At 43.3% G+C, this 21,999-nt stretch overlaps 1 protein-coding gene across 3 annotated transcripts in view; it reads left to right on the top strand.

Moving 5' to 3' along the window:
• GPD1L (glycerol-3-phosphate dehydrogenase 1 like) overlaps positions 1-21,999 on the top strand; it is a 64,470-nt gene continuing 42,471 nt past the window's right edge. The window contains exon 1 of one of the 3 annotated variants that reach the window (XM_055284729.2): positions 1-255. In XM_055284729.2, coding sequence (XP_055140704.1) covers positions 209-255 — 47 coding nt within the window. In that variant the 5' untranslated portion in view covers positions 1-208. Of the gene's footprint in view, positions 315-21,999 lie in introns of all 3 variants that reach the window. The other 2 variants (XM_063612668.1, XM_063612671.1) reach the window with 2 other exon arrangements.

The following is a 21,999-nucleotide window of genomic DNA, read 5'->3' as shown; positions in this document are numbered from 1 at the left end:
GGCGTGCGCAGTGATTCTTGGGAGTGGCGAAGCGCGTCCTGCCCGGCTGTCAGCTGTGGCCCCCAGCGCCGGGCGGGGGTGGCCGCGACCATTGGCGGAGAGGCGAACGGGGCGGGGCCACCTCCAGCCGCTGCGGGCAAGGCTGAACAGGCGGAGGTGGGCAGCCGGCCAGGGAAGCACGGTCCAGGCGGCTACATTCGGCCTGGCCATGGCAGCGGCGCCCCTGAAAGTGTGCATCGTGGGCTCGGGGAACTGGTGAGCCGCGGCGGGTTGGAGGCCGGGGCTCCGCTTCCAGGAAGGGCCTCTCCCGGGCGGTGAGGACTGCGCGCCCCATGCTGCGGCGTGGGCACCGGGCACTGCGCGCAGGGAGGCGGGGTGGGCGACCTCGTTGCTGGGCTGGGCATCGTGCGCCCGAGGAGGCCGCACTGGGGCACTCGCTTGGGAGGCGCTGGGCCCGCGTGCGTGCGGGGCACAGCGCGGAGAGAGGGCACCCCGCGCACGCGGGCACCTGTCTGCGTCCCCGTTACTGAGCGCACAGAAGCCACCTGCTTGCCACGCCTGGGTGTTTTGCACAATATCCTAAGGGCGTATTCCGTTCTCCACGACGGATCTCCTGGGTCAAGGACTTGGAGGAGGCTCGAGCATTCTTACTGCAGTTTTGGTGTTGAGGAAACCGAGGCGGAGAGGGCTAAAGGGCACTTGCTGCCCAGGTCACGGGCGGGGCATGCTCTGCCCTTCAAGGTGCCCGTCTCGCCCCCGTTTCTGATAGATCCACTATCTTATCGTCGTATCAGGAAGAAAATCCAAGTTTCAACAGGCCGCTCTCCCTGAGGCGTTGAGTATTCTCCCTTGCCGAGATGTTTGCGAAGCTTTGCGTCTCTTTGGGGCCTTATTTGACTTTAACATTTTATAGAGCACTTTAGAAATGTCAGTTCTTCTAGTACCCTTAATCAAACGTACACTGTGGGATTCTCTGGTGTGTTTGGGTGAATGTAGAGGTAGGGGTATGAAGGGGGAAGGAAGCAAAGTGTAGCATCCGGTGTTTCCAAGCCTTTTTTCATTGCTGTACACTCTTCGCCACATTGGAGGGACTGGTGTACAATAGTTAAGAGTGATGATGTCCTTTCAGTGCTTCTGTTTCCGGTTTTTCTGTGGCGTGACAGGCATCAGAAGTGCTGCAGCAGTTGGTTCTAGGTAGTTGGTCTTAGTTTTACTCTTTCAAGACTTGGCCCAGAAAGTACTTATTGAAGGAAACCTTACCTGGTTCTTCATTTTTCCATCCCAGCAAGGCCAGTGGCCTCTCTCTGTGTCCCTATTGCTGGCCTGTATCATTGCATTATAAGGAGTTATTTGATTATCTGTCTCCAAGTTTTGAGAATGGCATCTACTCTAGTGCCTGGCATATGCTAAGTCAATACTAAGACTTTGTTGCCCAGGCTAGACTGCAGTGGTGCGATCTTGGCTCACTGCAATCTCCACCTCCCGGATTCAAGCGATTCTTGTGCCTCATCCACTTGAGTAGCTGGGATTACAGGTGTGAGCCACCGCTCCCTGCCTAAAAACTAATTTTTAAAATCATAATGATATTTGATTGAATAATACATTCACGTTGTTTAACAACCAGGGCTGGGCACAGTGGCTTATGCCTGTAATCCCAGCACTTTGAGAGGCTGAGGTGGGCCCAGGAGTTTGAGACTAGCCTGGACAACATGGCAAAACCCCGCCTCTACAAAAAATAAAATATTAGTCGGGCATGGTGGCACATGCCTGTGGTCCCAGCTACTTGGGATGCTAAGGCAGCAGAATTGCCTGAACCTGGGAGGCAGAGGTTGCAGTGAGCCGAAATCAGATTGCACCATCGCACTCTAGTCTGTGTGAAGGGAGTGAAACCCTGTCTCAAAAGAACAAAACAAAACAAAAAATAAAAAACAAAAACCAAAGAGTACCAAAAACAGTGAAACATCACCCATCCACATTTATCCCCCCTGAATACCTCCTGGAGGAAAACCAGTGTTATGAATTACTTCTGTCCTTTCTGGAGGAATTCCATGCAAGTGAATGCTTACATATATCCCTTTTCCCCTCACCCTACAAATACTAGGGTATTGCATACTTTTCTGCGAGCTGCATTTTCAACCAACAACAGAATGTTCTACACAGTATTTAATAGAGTTTGGTACCTTGCTGCTGCAAAGCTTAATTTGGACTTTCAGCTTGGCTTTGCCAGTTTTTTTTTTTTTTTTTTTTTTTTTTTTTAAAGACAGAGTCTCGCTCTGTCGCCCAGACTGGAGTGCAGTGGCACAATCTCGGCTCACTGCAAGCTCTGCTTCCCGGGTTCACACCATTCTCCTGCCTCAGCCTCCCAAGTAGCTGGGACTACAGGCACCTGCCACCATGCCTGGCTAATTTTTTGTATTTTTAGTAGAGACGGGGTTTCACTGTGTTAGCCAGGATGGTCTTGATCTCCTGACCTCGTGATCCGCCCGCCTCGGCCTCCCAAAGTGCTGGAATTACAGGCATGAGCCACCGCGCCTGGCCGGCTTTGCCAGTTTTAATCTCAAGGTCACTTGAGTGCAGTGTCAGCTCCCCTGTTGGCCATGCCATTTGAAAGGCACCCATTTAGCACATGTTTTTTTAACATTAGTTTTTTAGTCTGTAAAATTCCACAGATGACAGCCCCTTTTCCTAATTTGCAAGGTGCAGGACAAGTAGCACAGCTCTGCCATGCTGGAACTGAGCCTGGAGCAAGAGTAGTGAAGTGAGCCTCCTGCCCCCTCTGCTGGGATTTGGCTGCCTGCCCATGGCTTCTTCATTCTGGTGTACTTGACTGTTTCCTTGGCCCACTCCAGCCCAGGGAAATGGAGTAGAACTTGGCCAGTGGTACTGAAGCAGAGCAATTGAGAAATGTGCTGATGGTTTGGGCTGGCTGCCTGGCTTCATTAATTATGGGATTAGATGGGAACAATTCTTGGCTTCTGTGCCACTGCCTTGGGTACAGAGATACTCCAGTCCTAGAGAGAGGATCACGACCTCCACAGAGGGATTCAGGAACTCAGGAACTGAAAACAACATGGAGAAGCCCCAGAGGGGTGTTCAGCTCTAGTCAGTAGACATTTGAGTGTTGCCCGGTGAAGAGACTGTGGTCTGACCAGGGATGCAGACACAGCTGGACACAGTCCCTGTCCTTAAACAACTTACCTTCAGGTCTGAAATCAGTGAGGACATGGAAGATAAGACCAAAGGAAATGCCAAGTGGAATGGAGTAACTGCTCTGTTACACTTTAAATTGTGTTTCTTTTTGTTGTTGTTGTTGTTTTTCTTGAGACAGAGTCTCTCTCTGTCGCCCAGGCTAGAGTGCAGTGGTGCAATCTCGGCTCACCGCAAGCTTCGCTTCCCAGGTTCACGCCATTCTCCTGCCTCAGCCTCCCAAGTAGCTGGGACTACAGGCGCCCGCCACCACACCCAGCTAATTTTTTGTATTTTTTAGGAGAGACGAGGTTTCACTGTGTTAGTCAGGATGGTCTCGATCTCCTGACCTTGTGATCTGCCTGCCTCGGCCTCCCAAAGTGCTGGGATTACAGGCGTAAGCCACTGCGCCCGGCCTAAATGGTGTTTCTTAAAGTGTGGTCCCAAGACCACGTTGTCAGAATTACCACTGAAACTAGACTTGCTTAATCATATCCCCTGAGAATGAGATTTTTTTTTCTGAAGGAACTTTAGCCTTTTGCCAATTTTAATACAGATCACCAAGAGATAGACCTACCCTTCCAGATCTGGTTCTTACCTCAGGAATGTCAAATTGCTTAAACAGTATTTATACTTGGAACTTTAGGGCAGCTTAGCCTGCTTGTGTAAATAAAGGTGTTTGTCACATTTGAGAACTCTCACATGGAGTGCCTCTCCCAAGTCATTTGTCATCAGTTGCAATACGGTTACCAGAATATTGAATCTAGCTGGCTTGCCAGGGAGCTTCAGCCAGGGAGGTCCTGGGCAGGAAAGTAGACGTGTTGTATGACACGCCCTTGTCCTGTCCTTTGGTGAAGCTCAGTTTCTCTACATAGATCAGAGAGAGGAGGCTAGAGGAGGGGCCGTCATGCATCCAGCTGAGCCCTGCTGTGTTGCCCACTGCTGCAGGTGCAGGGAGGGACTTCCTAACCTGCATGACTTTTCCTGACCCTGTGAATTTGATTTGGAAAAACAACAAAAGCTTCTCAGGTTCTTTCAAAGATGAAACAGTTTCTTTTTTCTTTTTTTCTTTTTGTTGTTGTTGAGACAGAGTCAGCTCTGTTACCCAGGCTGGAGTGCAATGGCACCATCTTGGCTCACTGCAACCTCCATCTGCTGGGTTCTAGCGATTCTCATGCCTCAGCCTTCTGAGTAGCTGGGATTACAGGTGGGCACCACCATGCCTGGCTAAGTTTTATATTTTTAGTAGACACAGGGTTTTGCCGTGTTGGCCAGGTTGGTCTTGAACTCCTGGCCTAAGTAATCTGCCCACCTTGGCCTCCCAAAGTGCTGGGATTACAGGCATGAGCCACAGTGCCTGGCCCCAAGTTTCTCTCTTTTAACCAGCACCTTGGGAAGATCACCCAGACACAGTGCAAAATAAAATTCTAGAGTTAAAACCTCAGGGCTGTATTTACAGCCAAATCCTTGTGATAGGAAGCATATGTCCAGAAACACATCCTGAATCTCCTTTGGAGGCAGCGTAGTGCAGTGGTATAAGAAGGAGCTTGGGAATCTGATTGCCTAGGTTTCTGCCTGGGTCCCCCACTTGGCAGCTCTGAGGCCTTGGGAAAAGCACTTCTCTCTAAGAATCATGTATTGATACCTGCTGTCCGGGATTATGGTTAGGATTAAAAGAAATGATCTGAGGAGAGTGCATGGTGACTAGCACTCAGTAAATGACAGTTGCTATTAGTATTATTAGTTTTATCATCCTTGATTGGACCTGTCATTAAGTCACAAAATGGACTGGTTTGGGGTTTGGCCAAGGGTTAGAGAGGCAGAGGATAGGAGAGAAGACAGGAGATGAGGAGAGAGGCTGATAGACAGCTGGAGGAGTGTCCTTGGGAGTTGCCTATCCCTTGCCCTTGTTTTCACATCACCCCACAGCCTGACATTTTCTCTGATACTGAAGGTCAAGGAGAGCTTTGGCCCACTTTGCACTGATGACTGAAGCTGGACCTGTGACTCTGTCTTTTTTTTTTTTTTTTTTTGGTCTGCTGGAACTGGTTGGGTGCAGCATCCTGGCTGTTCGTCTGCCCTGGGCACCCTTTTGTCTGTGCTACTCAGTTTCTGTTGTGATTCTCGCCACACAGAGAGCTCAGAAACCATTTGAGTGACTATAAGTTAGCTCCTTGATGGTCAGAAATAATCCTTCCCTGAGGACAGGCGCACGGACACACTTCTGCCTTGGAAGTTGGAGTGAGAGTTGATAGGTGGACTGGAGATGAACTGGGAAGAGATTTACAGTTCGCCCGTGGGCTAAGGTGAGAAAGTTTGTACGGCTTTTTAAAAAGTAATATTTAACCACCTGTTTCCTTCATCTCCCCCACCTGTTCGGTATACAAATCATGAGTGTGGCTGGGTGCAGTGGCTCATGCCTATAACCTCAATACTTCAGGAGGCTGAGGTAGAAGAATCATTTGAGCCCCACAATTTGAGTCCAGCCTGAGAAACATAGCAAGACCCTGTCTCTAAATTTAAAAAATAAATAAATAAAATATAAATAAAAATCATGGCCGGGCGCAGTGGCTCATACCTGTAATCCCAACACTTTGGGAGGCTGAGGTAGGTGGATTGGTTGAGCCTAGGAGTTCAAGACCAGCCTAGACAACTTAGTGAGACCCTGTCTCTACAAAAAATGTATAAAAATTAGCTGGGCATGATGGCATGCACCTGTAGTCCCACCCACTTGGGAGGCTAAGGCAGGAGAATCACTTGAGCCCAGGAGGCAAAGGTTGCAGTGAGCCAAGATGGCACCATTGCACTCTAGCCTGGGTGACAGGAGGGAAACCCTATCTCAAAAAATATATATATATATAAAATATATATATATAAAATACATATATACATATATATATAATAATGCCTACTATTCTAGGAATGAGTCGAGAGCTCCCAGTGTCTTACCTTAACCTTTCATTTCTTAACCTTTACCTCTTGTTTCATTCTTCCATTCCATCTCCTTCTCTTCCTTAAGAGGCATAAATATAATAATTGATCATTTTCTGTGTGTCATGTACATGATGTTATTTCATTTAAACATGTAATAGGCCTGTGGGGTACTATTATTATAACCCTATGTTAGATGACATAACGAAGATTTAGAGAAAACTTGCTTAGGTCAACAATAACTATTAGGTGGACTTGAAACCCAGATCCTTGTAACCCCAAAGACCATGTTTCTGTAAATTCTTACCATTTTCATTGCGAAGCATACTTTTACATGAGGAGAAATATCATTTTCATAAAATCTTGAGTATCCTCCCAACAAAATGCAATTTTATATTCCCCTTCTGAGAAATAAAATGGAAGCAAGGCCTTAAAAATCATCTCATTCAGTTTCCCACCAATATAGTCATCCCTTCTCCTATAGATATGACAGATGATTATAGTTTACTATTTTCAAGGCAATTGATCTTAAAATTAATTAGAAGATTAATTGTTGAAAAAATCTTATCTTTTTTTCTTCTTTGTATGTGAAGAAAAATCTTAGGAAAATCTAAGCTAAAAATCTATCACCTCTAACTTTTACCTGTTAATCCCAGAGCAACACCTGGGTGAGCCTACTCTTCTCTAAGTCATGTCGCTTTGGACAGAAAAGTCACATATCCCCTAAATCTTGTCTCTGGCAGGCCAAGTAGCATCCCCAAGTCTCCCAGTGGTTACAGGTGGACGCTAGTTTCTGGGGTCCTCACCATCTGTGTCACCATTCTCCTTTCCCTTTCCTCCTCCCCAACTTGGTGATGTCAGAAACTAAGCTCACTGTGCCAGAAGTGTCCTGGGCTCCCATAAGGTTATACTGGTGACACTTTGTAGTTATTCTGCTTTGAGGCTCAGCCTCTTCCACAATTGGAAGAGGAGAACTGAATCAGTCATCTCTCACTGCCTAAAAGTCTACCCCCAAACTTAATGGCTTCAGACAGCAATCATTTATTAGCTCATGATTCTGGGGTTTAATAATTTGGGCTGACTAACCTGACAGATTTTCTGCTGATCTAGCCTAGGCTCACTCATATGGCTGTGGTTGGCTGGTGAGTTGGTTGGACACTCTCACCCACCTTTTTTTTGTTGTTATTTTTTGAGAGTCTCACTCTGTCACCCAGGCTGGAGTACAGTGGCATGATCACAATGCATTGCAGCCTCAACCTCCCAGGCTAAAGCAATCCTCCCACCTTAACCTCCTGAGTAGCTGGGACTAGAGGCACACACCACCATGCCTGGCTAATCTTCAGATTTCATCATAGAGGTGGGGTCTCACTATGTTGCCCAGGCTGATTTCGAACACCTGGGCTCAAGTGATCCTCCTGCCCTGGCCTCCCAAAGTACTGGGATTACACGCATGAGCCACCACACCCAGCCTGGCTGGGACTCTTGGTCCTAGATGACCTCCTTCATGTCTGGCAGTGGGCAGGCTTCAGCCAGCATGAGAGGGGTGACCAGCGCACATGTCTCTCATCCTTCAGCAGGCTAGCTTAGGCTTCTCCATGTGGTGGTTGGGTTCTAACAAGAGTAAGAGAAGGCAAACCTTCATGAACTTAATAGGCACTTTTCAAGCTGTAGCACGAATTGGGCCAGATGCTTTTCTAGTCCATGTGTTCAGGAGAGTCATAATTTCCTAAATCTGTGGCTTTAAATTTTTTGACTTGCAACTAACTGACATACAATTTTATGTTATGATGGAGGATACTTCATATCCAACCAGAAACAAATGTTTCACAGTAACAAATATTACTGTGGGTGAGATTAACTGTGATCTTTTCTCCTTGTATTTATTTTGTACCTGCATAACCTTCAGTTTGAGAAACACTGTCCTAGATAGTAAAACAGTTTCTCATTCTTATTGTTTCCGGAATCGGTTCCTTCCGGTGGGTTCTTGGTCTCACTGACTTCGAGCACGAAGCCGTGGACCCTCACGATGAGTGTTACAGTTCTTAAAGATGGTGTGTCCAGAGTTTGTTCCTTCAGATGTTCAGATGTGTTCGGAGTTTCTTCCTTCCGGTGGGTTCGCGGTCTCGCTGACTTCAGGAGTGAAGCCACAGACCTTCGCAGTGAGTGTTACAGCTCTTAAAGGTGGCGCATCCAGAGTTGTTTGTTCCTCCCGGTGGGTTTGTGGTCTCGCTTACTTCAGGAGTGAAGCCGCAGACCTCTGCAGTGAGTGTTACAGCTCATAAAGATAGTACAGACCCAAAGAGTGGGCAGCAGCAAGATTTATTGTGAAGAGTGAAAGAACACACACAGAGTGGAAGGGGATCCGAGCGGGTTGCCACCGCTGGCTGGGGTGGCCAGCTTCTATTCCTTTATTTGGCCCTGCCCACGTCCTGCTGATTGGTCCATTTTACAGAGTGCTGATTGATCCGTTTTGTAGAGTGCTGATTGGTGCATTTACAATCCTTTAGCTAGACACAGAGTGCTGATTGGTGTGTTTTTACAGAGTGCTGATTGGTGCATTTACAATCCTTTAGCTAGACACAGAGTGCTGATTGGTGCATTTACAATCCTTTAGCTAGACACAGAGTTCTGATTGGTGCGTTTTTCCAGAGTACTGATTGGTGGGTTTACAATCCTTTAGCTAGACACAGAGCGCTGATTGGTGCATTTTTACAGAGTGCTGATTGGTGCATTTACAATATTTTAGCTAGGCAGAAAAGTTCTCCAAGTCCCCACTTGACCCAGGAAGTCCAGCTGGCTTCACCTCTCATTATCATTACAGCCAGAGTCACATGTAGGTCCTAAGAAAACTATATCCTCACCATTTGGATTTTCTCTACCTGGTTTTTCCAGTGCTGAAGAAAGGAAGTGGTTTGCATGGGTTATAGGCAAAAAAAAAGAACCAAAAGGTTCGTGTTTCTCCAGTCCTGGAGGAGGAGGAGAACTCTAACCTAATAGCCCTAACACTGGCTATCTGGACAGAAATATCCCCAAGATGAAATTAGTAATTCATGTAGCTACCTCAGCTTGATGGAAATGTCTTCAAGCATCTAAACCCTTTTTGTGTACATTGAAATTTTTTTTTTTTTTTTTTTTTTGAGACAGAGTCTTGCTCTGTTGCACAGGCTGGAGTGCAGTGGCACGATCTTGGCTCACTGCAACCTCCACTTCCCGGGTTCAAGCAATTCTCCTGCCTCAGCCTCCGAGTAGCTGGGACTACAGGCATGTGCCACCACCCCAGGCTAATTTTTTTGTATTTTTAGTAGAGACGTGGTTTCACTGTGTTAGCCGGGATGGTCTCGATCTCCTGACCTCGTGATGCGCCCGCCTCGGCCTCTCAAAGTGCTGGGATTACAGGTGTGAGCCACTGCAGCCGGCCAGGTTGAACTTTTTAAGTTGGGTTTCTTGAGTGGATCCACCCAGTGACAGGAAGTGCCTTTTGTAGACTGTACTCCATGGTTTTCCATTGTGTGGATTGTCTGTTGAAATTCTGCATGTGCAAACACTTTGACAACTGTAATATGTTATATAAATGTTAGAAATGATTATGGATAAATTTGCATTATCACATATAATTAAATGACCATGCATTCACATTTGTCTTCAACTATGGTTTATACTTGTCCCAGTCTAATTTCAGAGCATTCTCAAAAGGATCTTGTTTTAAACAATAAATCTTATGGTAAACTGCTTAAAATGAACTCTTGCGAGTTTGAGTAACATGATTCTGATCCTCACAACCAGGACCAGCAATGATGGCAGATAGATTTCATCTCAAGCACTGACTCTAGTTGATTGATGGTGGCTGCAGAGAGTTTTGTGTTGAGAAGGATTCTGGGGAAGAGAGTAGCTTTGCCAGGAAAGAGTGCTGTGACCTAAGATAGCAAGCTGGGGTGGGGATTGGGGTGGGGACTGACAGCATCTAGCTTGGACTGATTTACTACTACCAATTTAGCTACTACTCATATTTAAATTTACTACTACTTGGGCTAGTTACTTCTACCAAAGTAGAACCCATCTGTGAGGCCTTGCCTGACACAGCCAGCTCATGCTCAGCTTTGACCCACAGCTGCACAAATGTTAGATTCAGTAGTAAGGACTATCCCGGTTAACCGCTTAAGCACTTTATGTGTTATCGCAGTTAATCCTCACAGTATGAGGTACTGTATTGTCATTATCTTTATTTTATAATAAGTCTGAGCTTACAGAAGTTATGTAATGTGTTCTAAGTTACACAGATACTATGCAGTAGAGTGGTTGAAGTTCTCTGCCTTCCTGCCCACTTGAAATGTGGCTATTGGGACTACATTTAAATGTTAACTAATTAAAATGTAAATACTATGTGTAGCTACATATGCAGTGGAGCTCTACATACTTATTTTCTCCTTGCTTTTTCATGTAACTGTGTCTTGAAGCCCTTTCCATATCTATACATAAAGAACATCTTCATTCTTTTTTATACTTGTATAATATTCCTGGGTATAGGTACGCTTTTGTTTAATCAGTTTCCTGTTGATGGATATTCTAAGAGTTCTGCAGTGAATAGCCTTATACTGAACCATCTGCATATATGTTGGTGGAAGCCAGAATAATACATGATAAATAATTTAGTCATGATTTCTTATTTTGTTTTTCACTTTGTAATAAGCAAGTATGAGGAAGGTGGAGAGTAACATTCCAGCTGTAGAGGGCCTAGAAACATAAGCAGAAAAGAGATTTGTTTGTTCTGGATTACCTAGCATGTCTGGTGTAGAGCTCAGGTTTGAAAGCTGAGATTTTGCATCGTTGAGACTCTGGTGGATGTTTGCAAATGGTTTTCAGTAATTCTCATTATCCAGGAATGAGGGCAGGGGTGTATAGTCTTTCAGTTGTTATGTCCAACAGAGACCAAGTGCCAGGTGGCTGTTAGAATTTGCACTACATGGTTCTTTCCATTATCAATAGTTGGGCCTGCAGAATGTATTTATCTAAAAAGTTTTTGCTAGGGTGTAGAATATGCTTGTTTGAAGCACCATGGACAGTTTGGTTCTCTGCCATCCTTGCTTAAGACTGGTGGTCCTTAAAGGCAATTTGAGACTGTGACTTAGACATTCTGCAGGACCCTGTGTGGTGTTCTCCTCAGTGGGCAGGTAGATTCTCCTGCTATCTATGTCTTTGATTCTGATCTGAACTAATCACTGACCATTCCTCCATTCACTCAGATGAACATTGTTCCCATGGTGTGTGGGGTTGATAGCATGGCTGACCAGGTCATGGATAGCCATTTTTGAACAGGCTGATAGAGGTGTGGTCCATCCCCAACTGCTCCTACTTGGCTGCTCTGAAAACATATTGAAATAAGTATCGACTAAAATGAGACTTAGGGGGCATCTGTGGATTTCAGTTAAACCTCCATAGTTTCTATTTTCTGGTTGGCTAACAGGCCTTGGGACTTGCTGGAACTTGCCTGCTTTGGATTTCGGGTCTGTTAAAATATCTAAATGGGAATGATTTAAAATCAGAATAAAAAAATAAACTAATACATGTCTGTTTGGGAAAATTGGAAAAGATAGGCAAGTATGAAGAACACACTAACATTTGCTTGTAAACTTACCAACAAGAAAGGATGTATTCGTGCAACAAATGTTTGTTTTGCATCTACTATATCAACACTTCAATGTGCATGTGAATCTCCTGGGGATTGTGTTACAGAGCAGATTCTGATTCAGCAGGTCTGGAGTACAGCCTGAGGTTCAGCATTTCTAACACGCTCTCAGGGATATTTTCACTGCTGGTCCACGAACTACACTTTTAATAGGATCTGACCATAGGCTGGGTCTTATGCTTGTTCTTGTGTGTTTTCTTGCCATGCTTTTTAAGTGTGTGTGTTTTTTTAATTGTGGCAAAATACACATAACATAAAATTTACCACCTTAACCATTTTTAAGCATACGGTTTAGTAGGGTTAAGAATGTTCACATTGTTCATATTGAAAACAATGAAAATATTGAAAAGAATTAGAGCTCCAGAATTCTTTTCATCTTGCAAATCTGAAACTCTATATTCATTAAACGACAGTTCCTCAATCCACTCTTTCCCCAGTCCCTGGAAACCATGCTTCTACTTTCTGTCTCTATGAATTTGACTACTCTAAGTACCTCATATAAGTAGAATTATACATTATTTATCCTTCTGTGTCTGACTTATTTCAATTAGCATAATGTCTTCAAGCTTCATCCATGTTGTAACATGTGTCAGAATTTCCTTTTTAAGACTGGATAATATCCCATTGCATGTATAGACCACCTTTTGCTTATCCGTACATCAGTTGTTGGACACTTGGGTTGCTTCCACCTTTTGGCAATTGTGAATAGTGTTGCTATGAACATGGGTGTACAAATACCTCTTTGAGACCCTGCTTTCAATTCTTTGGGGTGTATACCCAGAAACAGAATTGCTTGATCGTATGTTAGTTCTATTTTTATTCTTTGAGGAACTGCCATTTGGTTTTTCACAGTGGCCGCAGTATTTTACAATTCTACCAACAGTATACAAGGGTCGTGATTTCTCTGCATCCTTACCAACACTTATTATTTTCTGTGTTGACAGTAGCCATCTAAGTGGATCTGAGGTGGTATTATTTATTAATTGGAAACTTGCAATCATATGATATGTACAATTTTACATCCTTTTTGCTAAATGTAACATTCTATCATAAGCATTTTCCTCTGCAGTTTGAATTTTGATAGAAAGCCTTTTCAGTCTCCTTCCTCTTTGAAGTGAAGTTGTTCATATTGATCTTTTTTCCTTTGTGGTTTCTTTCTTTGATTTTAAGCTTAGAAAGCTTCCCTATGTAGAGATCAAATAACATTCACCAAGTTGGATCTATTTTTAAAATACTTCATTTTTAACATTTGCATGTAATACTCTGGTATTTGGTTGTTCTTTAAAAGCCCTTTGACTGCAAAGAATTACGCAAAATGTTAATAGTGGTTCTCCCTGGGTGGTGAGATTATTCATAATTATTTTTTCATGTATTGCTTTTATGAGTGAAAAAGTACATGTTATTTAAACCACAAAGGACCACCCTCTTGCCCATGGAACCAGCCCGGGTCAGCTCTGGAAGAGATAGGGGCATGGAATGTGGAGAATCTGATGGCGAATTCTTCCTGGACCTCCGCTTCCTCCATAGGCAAAAGAAGGATGGACTATAGGGTCCTTTCTGGCCTCGAAGAAATTCGTCAGGTTTTTAGGCCCAACTTGATAGTGTCAACCTAAAATAATCAAATAGGTCAGAATCTAGTTTAAAGAGAGTTTAATTAAGTGCGAAGGTTAAAAGTGAGCCTGCCGGCTGGATACAGTGGCTCACAACTGTAATCCCAGCCCTTTGGGAGGCCGAGGCAGGCGGATCACGAGGTCAAGAGATCGAGACCATGCCAGCCAACATGGTGAAACCCTGTCTCTACTAAAAATACAAAAATTAGTTGGGTGTGGTGGCACGTACCTGTAAGTCCCAGCTACTGGGGAGCCTGAGGCAGGAGAATCGCTTAAACCCAGGAGGCGGAGGTTGCAGTGAGTCAAGATTGCACCACTGTACTCCAGCCTGGCGACAGAGTGAGACTCTGTCTCAAAAAACACAAAAAACAAACAAACAAACAAAAAAACAAGTGAGCCTGCCCAGAAAGAACAGATTCCAAGAAATTTGAGTGTTCAATAGGATTTCAGCATGTTTCTATGTAAGTTACAATGATCTGATTAGTCAAGGTGGTCTTTTTGAGTGGTGGGGGAGGTATATTTAACTTTCCACAATGCAGATGTAACCATCATTGGGTCTTGGACTGACGCTATCTGGTGCGAGTTAGGTACAGGACAATGAAGGAGGCAGTTAATGTACAACAAAGATCAGCAATTAGAAGCGGGAAGATCTGGTCTCTCCTAGTCATTTACAATGAGGAAGTCAAGAACAGTGGGGAAGAGAGTGAAGCAGAATTGCAAGCATGCAAGTTATACATAAGCCAGTCTCCAAGGCCTAACTTCCCCCTTGGCATAATAAATTTATTATGTTTAGAGGGTTCTGAAATTTTTATTTTTATTTAAAAACAGGCGTCCATTCCTTGGCTGAAGTAGTACCTCCCCGGCCTAATTAAATACTACACCATTTTAGAGAGAAAGGGGCGAAAAGGCTGTGGACAGAGTGAATGGCAAAGGGTTAGCCGGGGGTGGAGGCGGGGAGGGCATTGCCAAGCTAGGGGTTAGGACCTCCTGCAGGCGGGTGTCCATCCAGCTGGGACTCAGGGCCGTAGAGCAGAAGGGTTAAAAGGGATACTATGGGTAAGGTATTTGAAACAGTGCCTGACACCTGGTACGCACCAAATTAGTGCTGTTTTTGCCCACCCTGTCCCTTCCTTGCCTCTTGCCCCTGCCACGCCATTTTCTCCACCTTCCCTCCCTCCTCTTTTTCTCCTCCCTTAGTCTCCCTGATCCTCTCCATTTCTCTTGCACTGTCTCCTCTTCTCTCCTTCCCATAACCTGTCTCCTCTTCCTTCTTTTCTCTCCTCCCTGGATGTGTTGGTTCTAGATAAAATCTGTGCCTATTGTTGGCCATGCCACCTGCTATGAGTGAGCTTTGCCCCAGAGGCCTTACTGCTGCCGGGAAGGTACCCAGTCTCCTCCCCAGGTAAGGCCCACTAAGCCTTGGAGCTCCGCCCTGGCTAGGCTTTCTTTATATATATATATATATATTTCTATATAGAATATATATTTCTATATATATATTCTATATAGAATATATATTTCTATATATATATTCTATATAGAATATATATTTCTATATATATATTCTATATATATTTCTATATAGAATATATATTTCTATATATATTATATATATTTCTATATAGAATACATATTTCTATATAGAATATATATTTCTATATATATTATATATATTTCTATATAGAATATATATTTCTATATAGAATATATATTTCTATATATATTATATATATTTCTATATAGAATATATATTTCTATATAGAATATATATTTCTATATATATTATATATATTTCTATATAGAATATATATTTATATTTCTATATAGAATATATATTTCTATATATATTATATATATTTCTATATAGAATATATATTTCTATATATATTATATATATCTATATAGAATATATATTTCTCTATATATTATATATATATCTATATAGAATATATATTTCTATATATAATATATATTTCTATATAATATATATTCTATATATAATATATATTTCTATATATATTATATACATATTTCTATATATAATATATATATTTCTATATATATAATATATATTTCTATATTATATATATTTCTATATATATTATATATATTTCTATATATATTTTATATATTTCTATATCTATTTCTAGATATATTATATCTATTTCTAGATATATTGTATCTATTTCTAGATATATTGTATCTATTTCTAGATATATTGTATCTATTTCTAGATATATTATATATATTTCTGTATATATTATATATTTCTATATATATTATATATATTTCTATATATATATTTGTATATCTTATATATATATTTCTCTATATATATTTCTATATATATATTATATATATATTTCTATATATATATATATATTTTTTTTTTTGAGGCGGAGTTTTGCTCTTTTGCCGAGGCTGGAGTGCAGTGGCATGATTTCAGCTCACCGCAACCTCCGCCTCCCAGTTTCAAGTGATTCTCTGGCCTCAGCCTCCTGAGTAGCTGGGATTACAGGTACCCGCCACCACGCCTGGCTGATTTTTGTATTTTTAGTAGAGACGGTGTTTCACCATGTTGGTCAGGCTGGTCTTGAACTCCTGACCTCGTGATCTGCCCCCCTTGGCCTCCCAAAGTGCTGAGATTACAGGCGTGAGCTACCATGCCCTGCAGTACAGTTACACTTTCTTCTGTGCTTGTTGAAACAACATCAATCTCTGTTTACCAGTCTCCAAGCTCCATGAGTATGGGAACTTGTCTGCGTTTATTCCCTTGTATCCCTTGCACCCAGCATGGTGTCTGAAATTAATGGGTGCTCAATAAATATTTTCAATAAAAGATTCTACACTACAATAGGGCAAATATGAATTAGCAACAAATGCAGGCTTTGGAGACACTCAGATCTGGGTTTGAATTGCTAACTGTAGATGGACAGCATGACTTAGGTAATTCATTTATGCTCTTTGGGCCTCAATTTCATCATCTATAAAATGGGGATAATGTGCACCTCTCTTGTGGGCTGTAATAAAGATTAAATGAAATCTTATAGGAAGTACCCATCTACTCAAGTTCCTTTTAAATTTTATTTGCATAGCATTACAGGATTTGTGAAATAGTGTATATTTTAAGGCCTAATACTTAAGACAATTCATTATTTCATGGGTAATAGAATTTTATACATCTATGTAAAGACCCAGGACTGGCCATCAGCAGACCTGAGTCCTCCAAGTTCTGCCTTAGCTAGTTATTGACCTTTGCTCCAGGGGCCTTCCTTCTGTCTGGAAGGCTCCCCAACCTCCTCCCCAGGTAAGACCTACCTGAAGGCCATACCTGGTTGTAGGATGCAAGGTGAACATGACTGAGTCTCATGCATCTTAATCTGCAAGATGAAGAGTTTGAGTAGGATTAAACACATCATGCAGGCAGCACCCTTATGGCTTTGGCTCTATCTGCTTCATAGCTATAGTATTATTTGACTGCTATTCTTTCTTTAAAAGTTTATTTTTATTCATTTATTTTTTGGAGACAGGGTTGTGTGCCATTACCCAGGCTGGAGTGCAGTGGTATGATCATGGCTAACTGCAGCCTTGACCTCCTGGGCTCAACTGATCCTCTCGCTTCAGCCTCCTGAGTAGCTAGGACTACAGGTACAGCCACCATGCCCAGCTAATTTTTTATTTTTTGTAGAGACAGGATCTCACTATGTTGCCCAAGCTGTCTCAAACTCCTGGGCTCAAGAAATGCTCCCTCCTTAGCCTCCCAGTGTGCTGAGATTCCAGGTGGAAGCCACTGTGTCCAGCCTAAATGTTTACTTTAAAAGACAACTTCATACCACTATAGTAAATATCACAAGTAGAAGGTAACAACAACAAAACCCAGTAGAATGAAAACAAGACAGTGTTATAAAATTCTTGCCAGATATTACTACCTGCCAAGGCTCAGAGTCTGAGGCCTCTTCAGAGTTTGTGAAGAAGGGAAATTAGCACATGCTGGAGAGATGGTAACCACTTAATGGCACTGCAGCGAGACATTCTGCACTCGCTCAAGACCATGAGAGTTGAAAAGGGCACGAGTGATTCAGTGTCATTTGGTTTCGTGTGTATCCCTAGTACCCATTTCTCACTTTGGGAAGCACTGGATTCGATCATAGACCTAGAAGGAACCTTAAAGATTACCTGACCACCACCACCCCCCATCATTTTGTAGACGGATGAGCTGAGCCTGATGTGGAGGTGGCTGCTCATGCCCTTGACCCAGCCATGTGAAGACCAGTGCCCTCGATTCTCAAAATGCGGGAGTTGAAAGACAGACAGACAGATAGATAGATAGATAGATAGATATGCAGAAGTTGAAAAATAGGCAGGCAGGTAGATAGAGAGATAGATACGTGGGAATTGAAAGATAGATAGATAGATAGATAGATAGATAGATAGATAGATAGATAGATAGATAAAGACCTGTGCCTGACTACGCTTGTGTAGTGTTACAGAAAGCAGCTGAGACATGGAGAGTGCCAGCAGTGTGGCCGCGGGACCCCAACTATGACCTGTTCACATGCAAACCACCTTTGTGGACTGTAGTCAGTACTTTTATTTTAAGCTCAGCTCTAATATATCTATGTACATTTTTGGAGTGGCCTTCTGTTGGCCAGTCATCTCTCTCTGTCTCTCTCTCTCTCTCTCTCTTTCTTTCTTTCTTTCTTTTTTCAGACAGAGTCTTCCTCTGTAGCCCAAGCTGGAGTACAGTGGCATGATCTCGGCTCACTGCAACCTCCGCCTCCCGAGTTCAAGCGACTCTCCTGCCTCAGCCTCTTGAGTAGCTGGGACTATAGGCGCACACCACCATGCTCAGCTAATTTTTTGTATTTTTAGTAGAGACGGGGTTTCACCGTGTTGGCCAGGATGGTCTCAATCTCCTGACCTTGTGATCCGCCCACCTCAGCCTCCCAAAGTGCTGGGATTACAGGTGTGAGCCACCACCCCCGGCCCATTTCTTTAGAACCGGGTATGTCACTTATAAGTAGACTCTGTTCCCTTCAAAACCCTCTGGCTCCTCCAAAACACTTTCCTTGCTCTGTTTCATCCACAAGAAAAATGAAACTGCTCTTTCACATTGGTCAGAAGAGGTAACACTTGGGACAAATGCATCTGGTACCATTCCAGAGGCACAAAGGAGTTTTGGGTGCAGGTTATACTTTTTGATTTTTTATAAACCACACAAATAAAAGTGGACAACAGAGAAAATATTGAGTTCAACATGGAGATTGGACTGGGCGCAGTGGCTCACGCCTATAATCCTAGCACTTTGGGAAGCCAAAGTGGGAGGATCGTTTGAGCACTGGAGTTCAAGACTAGCCTGGGCAACATAGAGAGATTTCGTCTCTACAAAAGTTTTTTAAAAAATTAGCTGGGCATGGTGGCACACATGTAGTCCAGCTACTCGAGAGTATGGGATGATTCCCTTGAGCCTGGGAGGTCAAGGCTACAGTGAGCCATGACTGCACCACTGCACTCCAGCCTGGTCAGAGCAAGACATTGTCTCAAACAAACAAACAGAGAGAGTATACCAAAGGGAGTTAAAACAAAATGAAATATAATGTTTTAAGTTCTGGTCCTCCTCCTCCATGTCCTGCCTCCCTGCCACCCTTGCCAAAAAAATTATTGTATAAATTATATATAGAGAACAAAACTAGGCCTTAAGGTACTAGGATCGTTTTGTTCCTCTCCATATGTGAATTTAATTCCACAGTCCTTCCTTCAACACTGAACACTACCCCAGCCCCTAATCCCTCCCACCACATTGCCAATCCCTGGGTGGCAAATCCAACAGTTTGGCCAACAATTACTTGGAGTGGCCTCCATACAAAGATGCTGTATTTATGCATCGTCAGCTTTTGCTGCAACACAGCCCACTCTCCCCTAACTCAGCTGCTTAAAATAACAAGCATTTATGATTGCTTATGAGTTATGGATCAGCTGGTCGGGCTCACTCATGTGTCTGCAGTTAGCTGAGTATTTGGGTGGAAAGCACTGCTGTGTCTGCTCTTCCCAGCCCTGATTTGTGAAGCCGTTTTTGCTTCTCAGCAGGGGTTTGGTCTTCCTGAGCACCATCCTTGTGTCTTCTCCCTGCACCCTGGGTTGGGCTGTCCATTATGGTTCTCTCAATAGAAGGTTGAGCCTGGGAGACTTGTCATGGATCAACATGTATTACAGTTGGGTCCTTTGTATTGAAGTCCACTGCAGTTTACCCTTCTAACCACATCTGTTTCCACTTTCCTCCACCTCTTACCACACACAGCATCATGAATGCTTTTTAGCTATTTATCTCTCTGAGCGGGTGGTAAGCTTTTGAGAGCAAAGAACACATTGCCTTTCCCCTGCTGTATTACCACCATCTGGCCCAATGCATTACGCATAGTAGGTGCTCAGTAAATATTTGATGACTGCGATAAATGAGTGAATTAATGAAATTGTTGATGAAACCAGGAATGAAGTAGAATGAGGTCTTGGTGACCCCCCAAGAGTAAAATAACTGGAATTCCCCTTATTAATTTTTTTATCCTGTCCCCTCAAGCCCCATTGAATCCCAAAGGACGTACAGACATGGTCTGGAGGGCCTAGTTCTTAATGGTACCAATGTTTGTTTAAATTTTCCTAACTCTAGCCAGGTGTGGTGGCACGTGCCTATAGTCCCAGCCACTCAGGAGGCTGAGTTGGAAGGATCACCTGAGCCCAGGAGGTCGAGGCTGCAGTGAGTTGTGACTGCGCCACTGCACTCTAGCCTGGGTAACAGAGTGAGATCCTGTATCAATAAATTAAATAAATAAATAAATAAATAAATAAATAAATAAATAAATATTCCCAACTCATTGCAGCAGATACTACAGGTTTGCCTCTGTTTGCAAATATTTGGCTTCCCCAAGAGGCAGCTGTAAAGGGGAAAGCAAGTGTATTCCAGTAAGATCATGGGGAGGGATTCCTGGTTCTGATTTATTTTTCCACTTTTTTTCTATTGGTTTACTAGAAAACCAATAGAATAGTCTAGTGGTTTACTAGACTTAGATTCCTGGTGTCTCATAGCCCCTCGTCAGTTGATGCTCAGTCCCCCAGAACCACACTTGTTCTCTGTGACCTTGTGAAAGTTACTTGATGCCAGGGAACACTGTGAACCACAGCCTTTATCTCCCTGTGAGTACGTGAGCAGCTGTTTCTAAGATTAGAATAAAAGTCGTAGTGATGGTGGGAGATTGCTGGCCTCCTTTCTACAAAGTGTCAGTAGGAGAATTGGATTAATGGGTATTTTTCTAATAACCTGTCCTGCTGGCATAGAATAAGAATTTCACAGGTACAGCTGCATAGCCTTGATATCTACAGCTATTCTTTCGTGAGGGAGGTGGGCATGAGAATCCTAATCATTGTGCAGAGCAGTGGCTCTCAGCCCTGGCTGCACATCAAGTCATCAGGGAGCTTTAAAAAGTACAGATGCCTGATCCCACCACAGAAGTGCCAGTTCCATTGGCCTGGGGTGTGGTCTGGGACTCAGGATTTTTAAATCTCCCAGGTAACTCTGTGTGCAGCCAAAGTTGAGAACCACAGTTTCAGTTTATTCATTCTATGTCAGGAAAGGGACAATAATTATAATCTGTTAGAATTATTTGAATTTTTGTGGTTGTTAAAGCATATAGGTTTATATGCTGGGATGTATTATCATTGGGTTAGAATAACAGATTCATCCAAGGATGAAAATAAATGTCTCCAACATGTTCTGCATCTGCTTGGCTGCCCCTGCCTTTTGTTATCACCCCCTACTCCATCTCATCAAGTTGTCTTGAGAATAATTGTGAGAAAAAGTAGCAACTGCCCTAACACATGAATTTGCAAGATGCTCTTTACTGCATTCTCTCATTTGCTCCTCACACTAGGAAAGTCATCTAAGAAACAAACTGTCTCTCAGTTGAAAGTCCAGAGAGGAAAGCTGACAGGCTCAGCTAGGATCAAGTGCCCACTGTGGCCCCATCAGCGGCTTCTGTGAGATGGACACAGGTGCCTGGTCCGACCTCCTCTGTTGCAGCAACCACGTGCAGACCCGCACTGCTGTCGGGAGGACAGATGTTAACAAATCAGGGTCATTCTTGTCCCCTGTAGGAAAGCCTATGGGAGACCGAGCCGTCACTAGAACATGTTTGCTAAATAGAGATGAAGAGAAAAGGGAGCTTGGGGACCAGAGGCCAGCTTGGTTGCAGGGAGGAGGGAGTGCAAAGTACTCAGCAACTGGGCCCTGTGCTCTCTCTTTGCTCCTCTTCTGGAATCCACTCAGGTTCTTGTCTTTCCTTTGTGATTCTGCCTTGCACCTGTTGCAGTTGATCAAGACACAGTTTATTTTACCGTAGGTACATCTCAATATCCTTTGAAGACCTTCTAGGGTCATTTTCATGCTTTGGGGTGGATTTCTCTTCTGCCTGTGACGTTGTCTTCCAAGATAGGTTGATTCTTACTAGTTTCAAGGGGTGGTGCATTTTGACCTTAAGCCAAATTCTGGTGCTTTCCCGGTCACAGGTGGTGGTATTCCATGTGAAAACAACTAAGTTT

This window comes from Symphalangus syndactylus, chromosome 1 (genome assembly GCF_028878055.3).
Source record: "Symphalangus syndactylus isolate Jambi chromosome 1, NHGRI_mSymSyn1-v2.1_pri, whole genome shotgun sequence".
Classification (NCBI taxonomy): domain Eukaryota; kingdom Metazoa; phylum Chordata; class Mammalia; order Primates; family Hylobatidae; genus Symphalangus; species Symphalangus syndactylus.
This window is presented reverse-complemented; position numbering and strand designations above follow the sequence as displayed.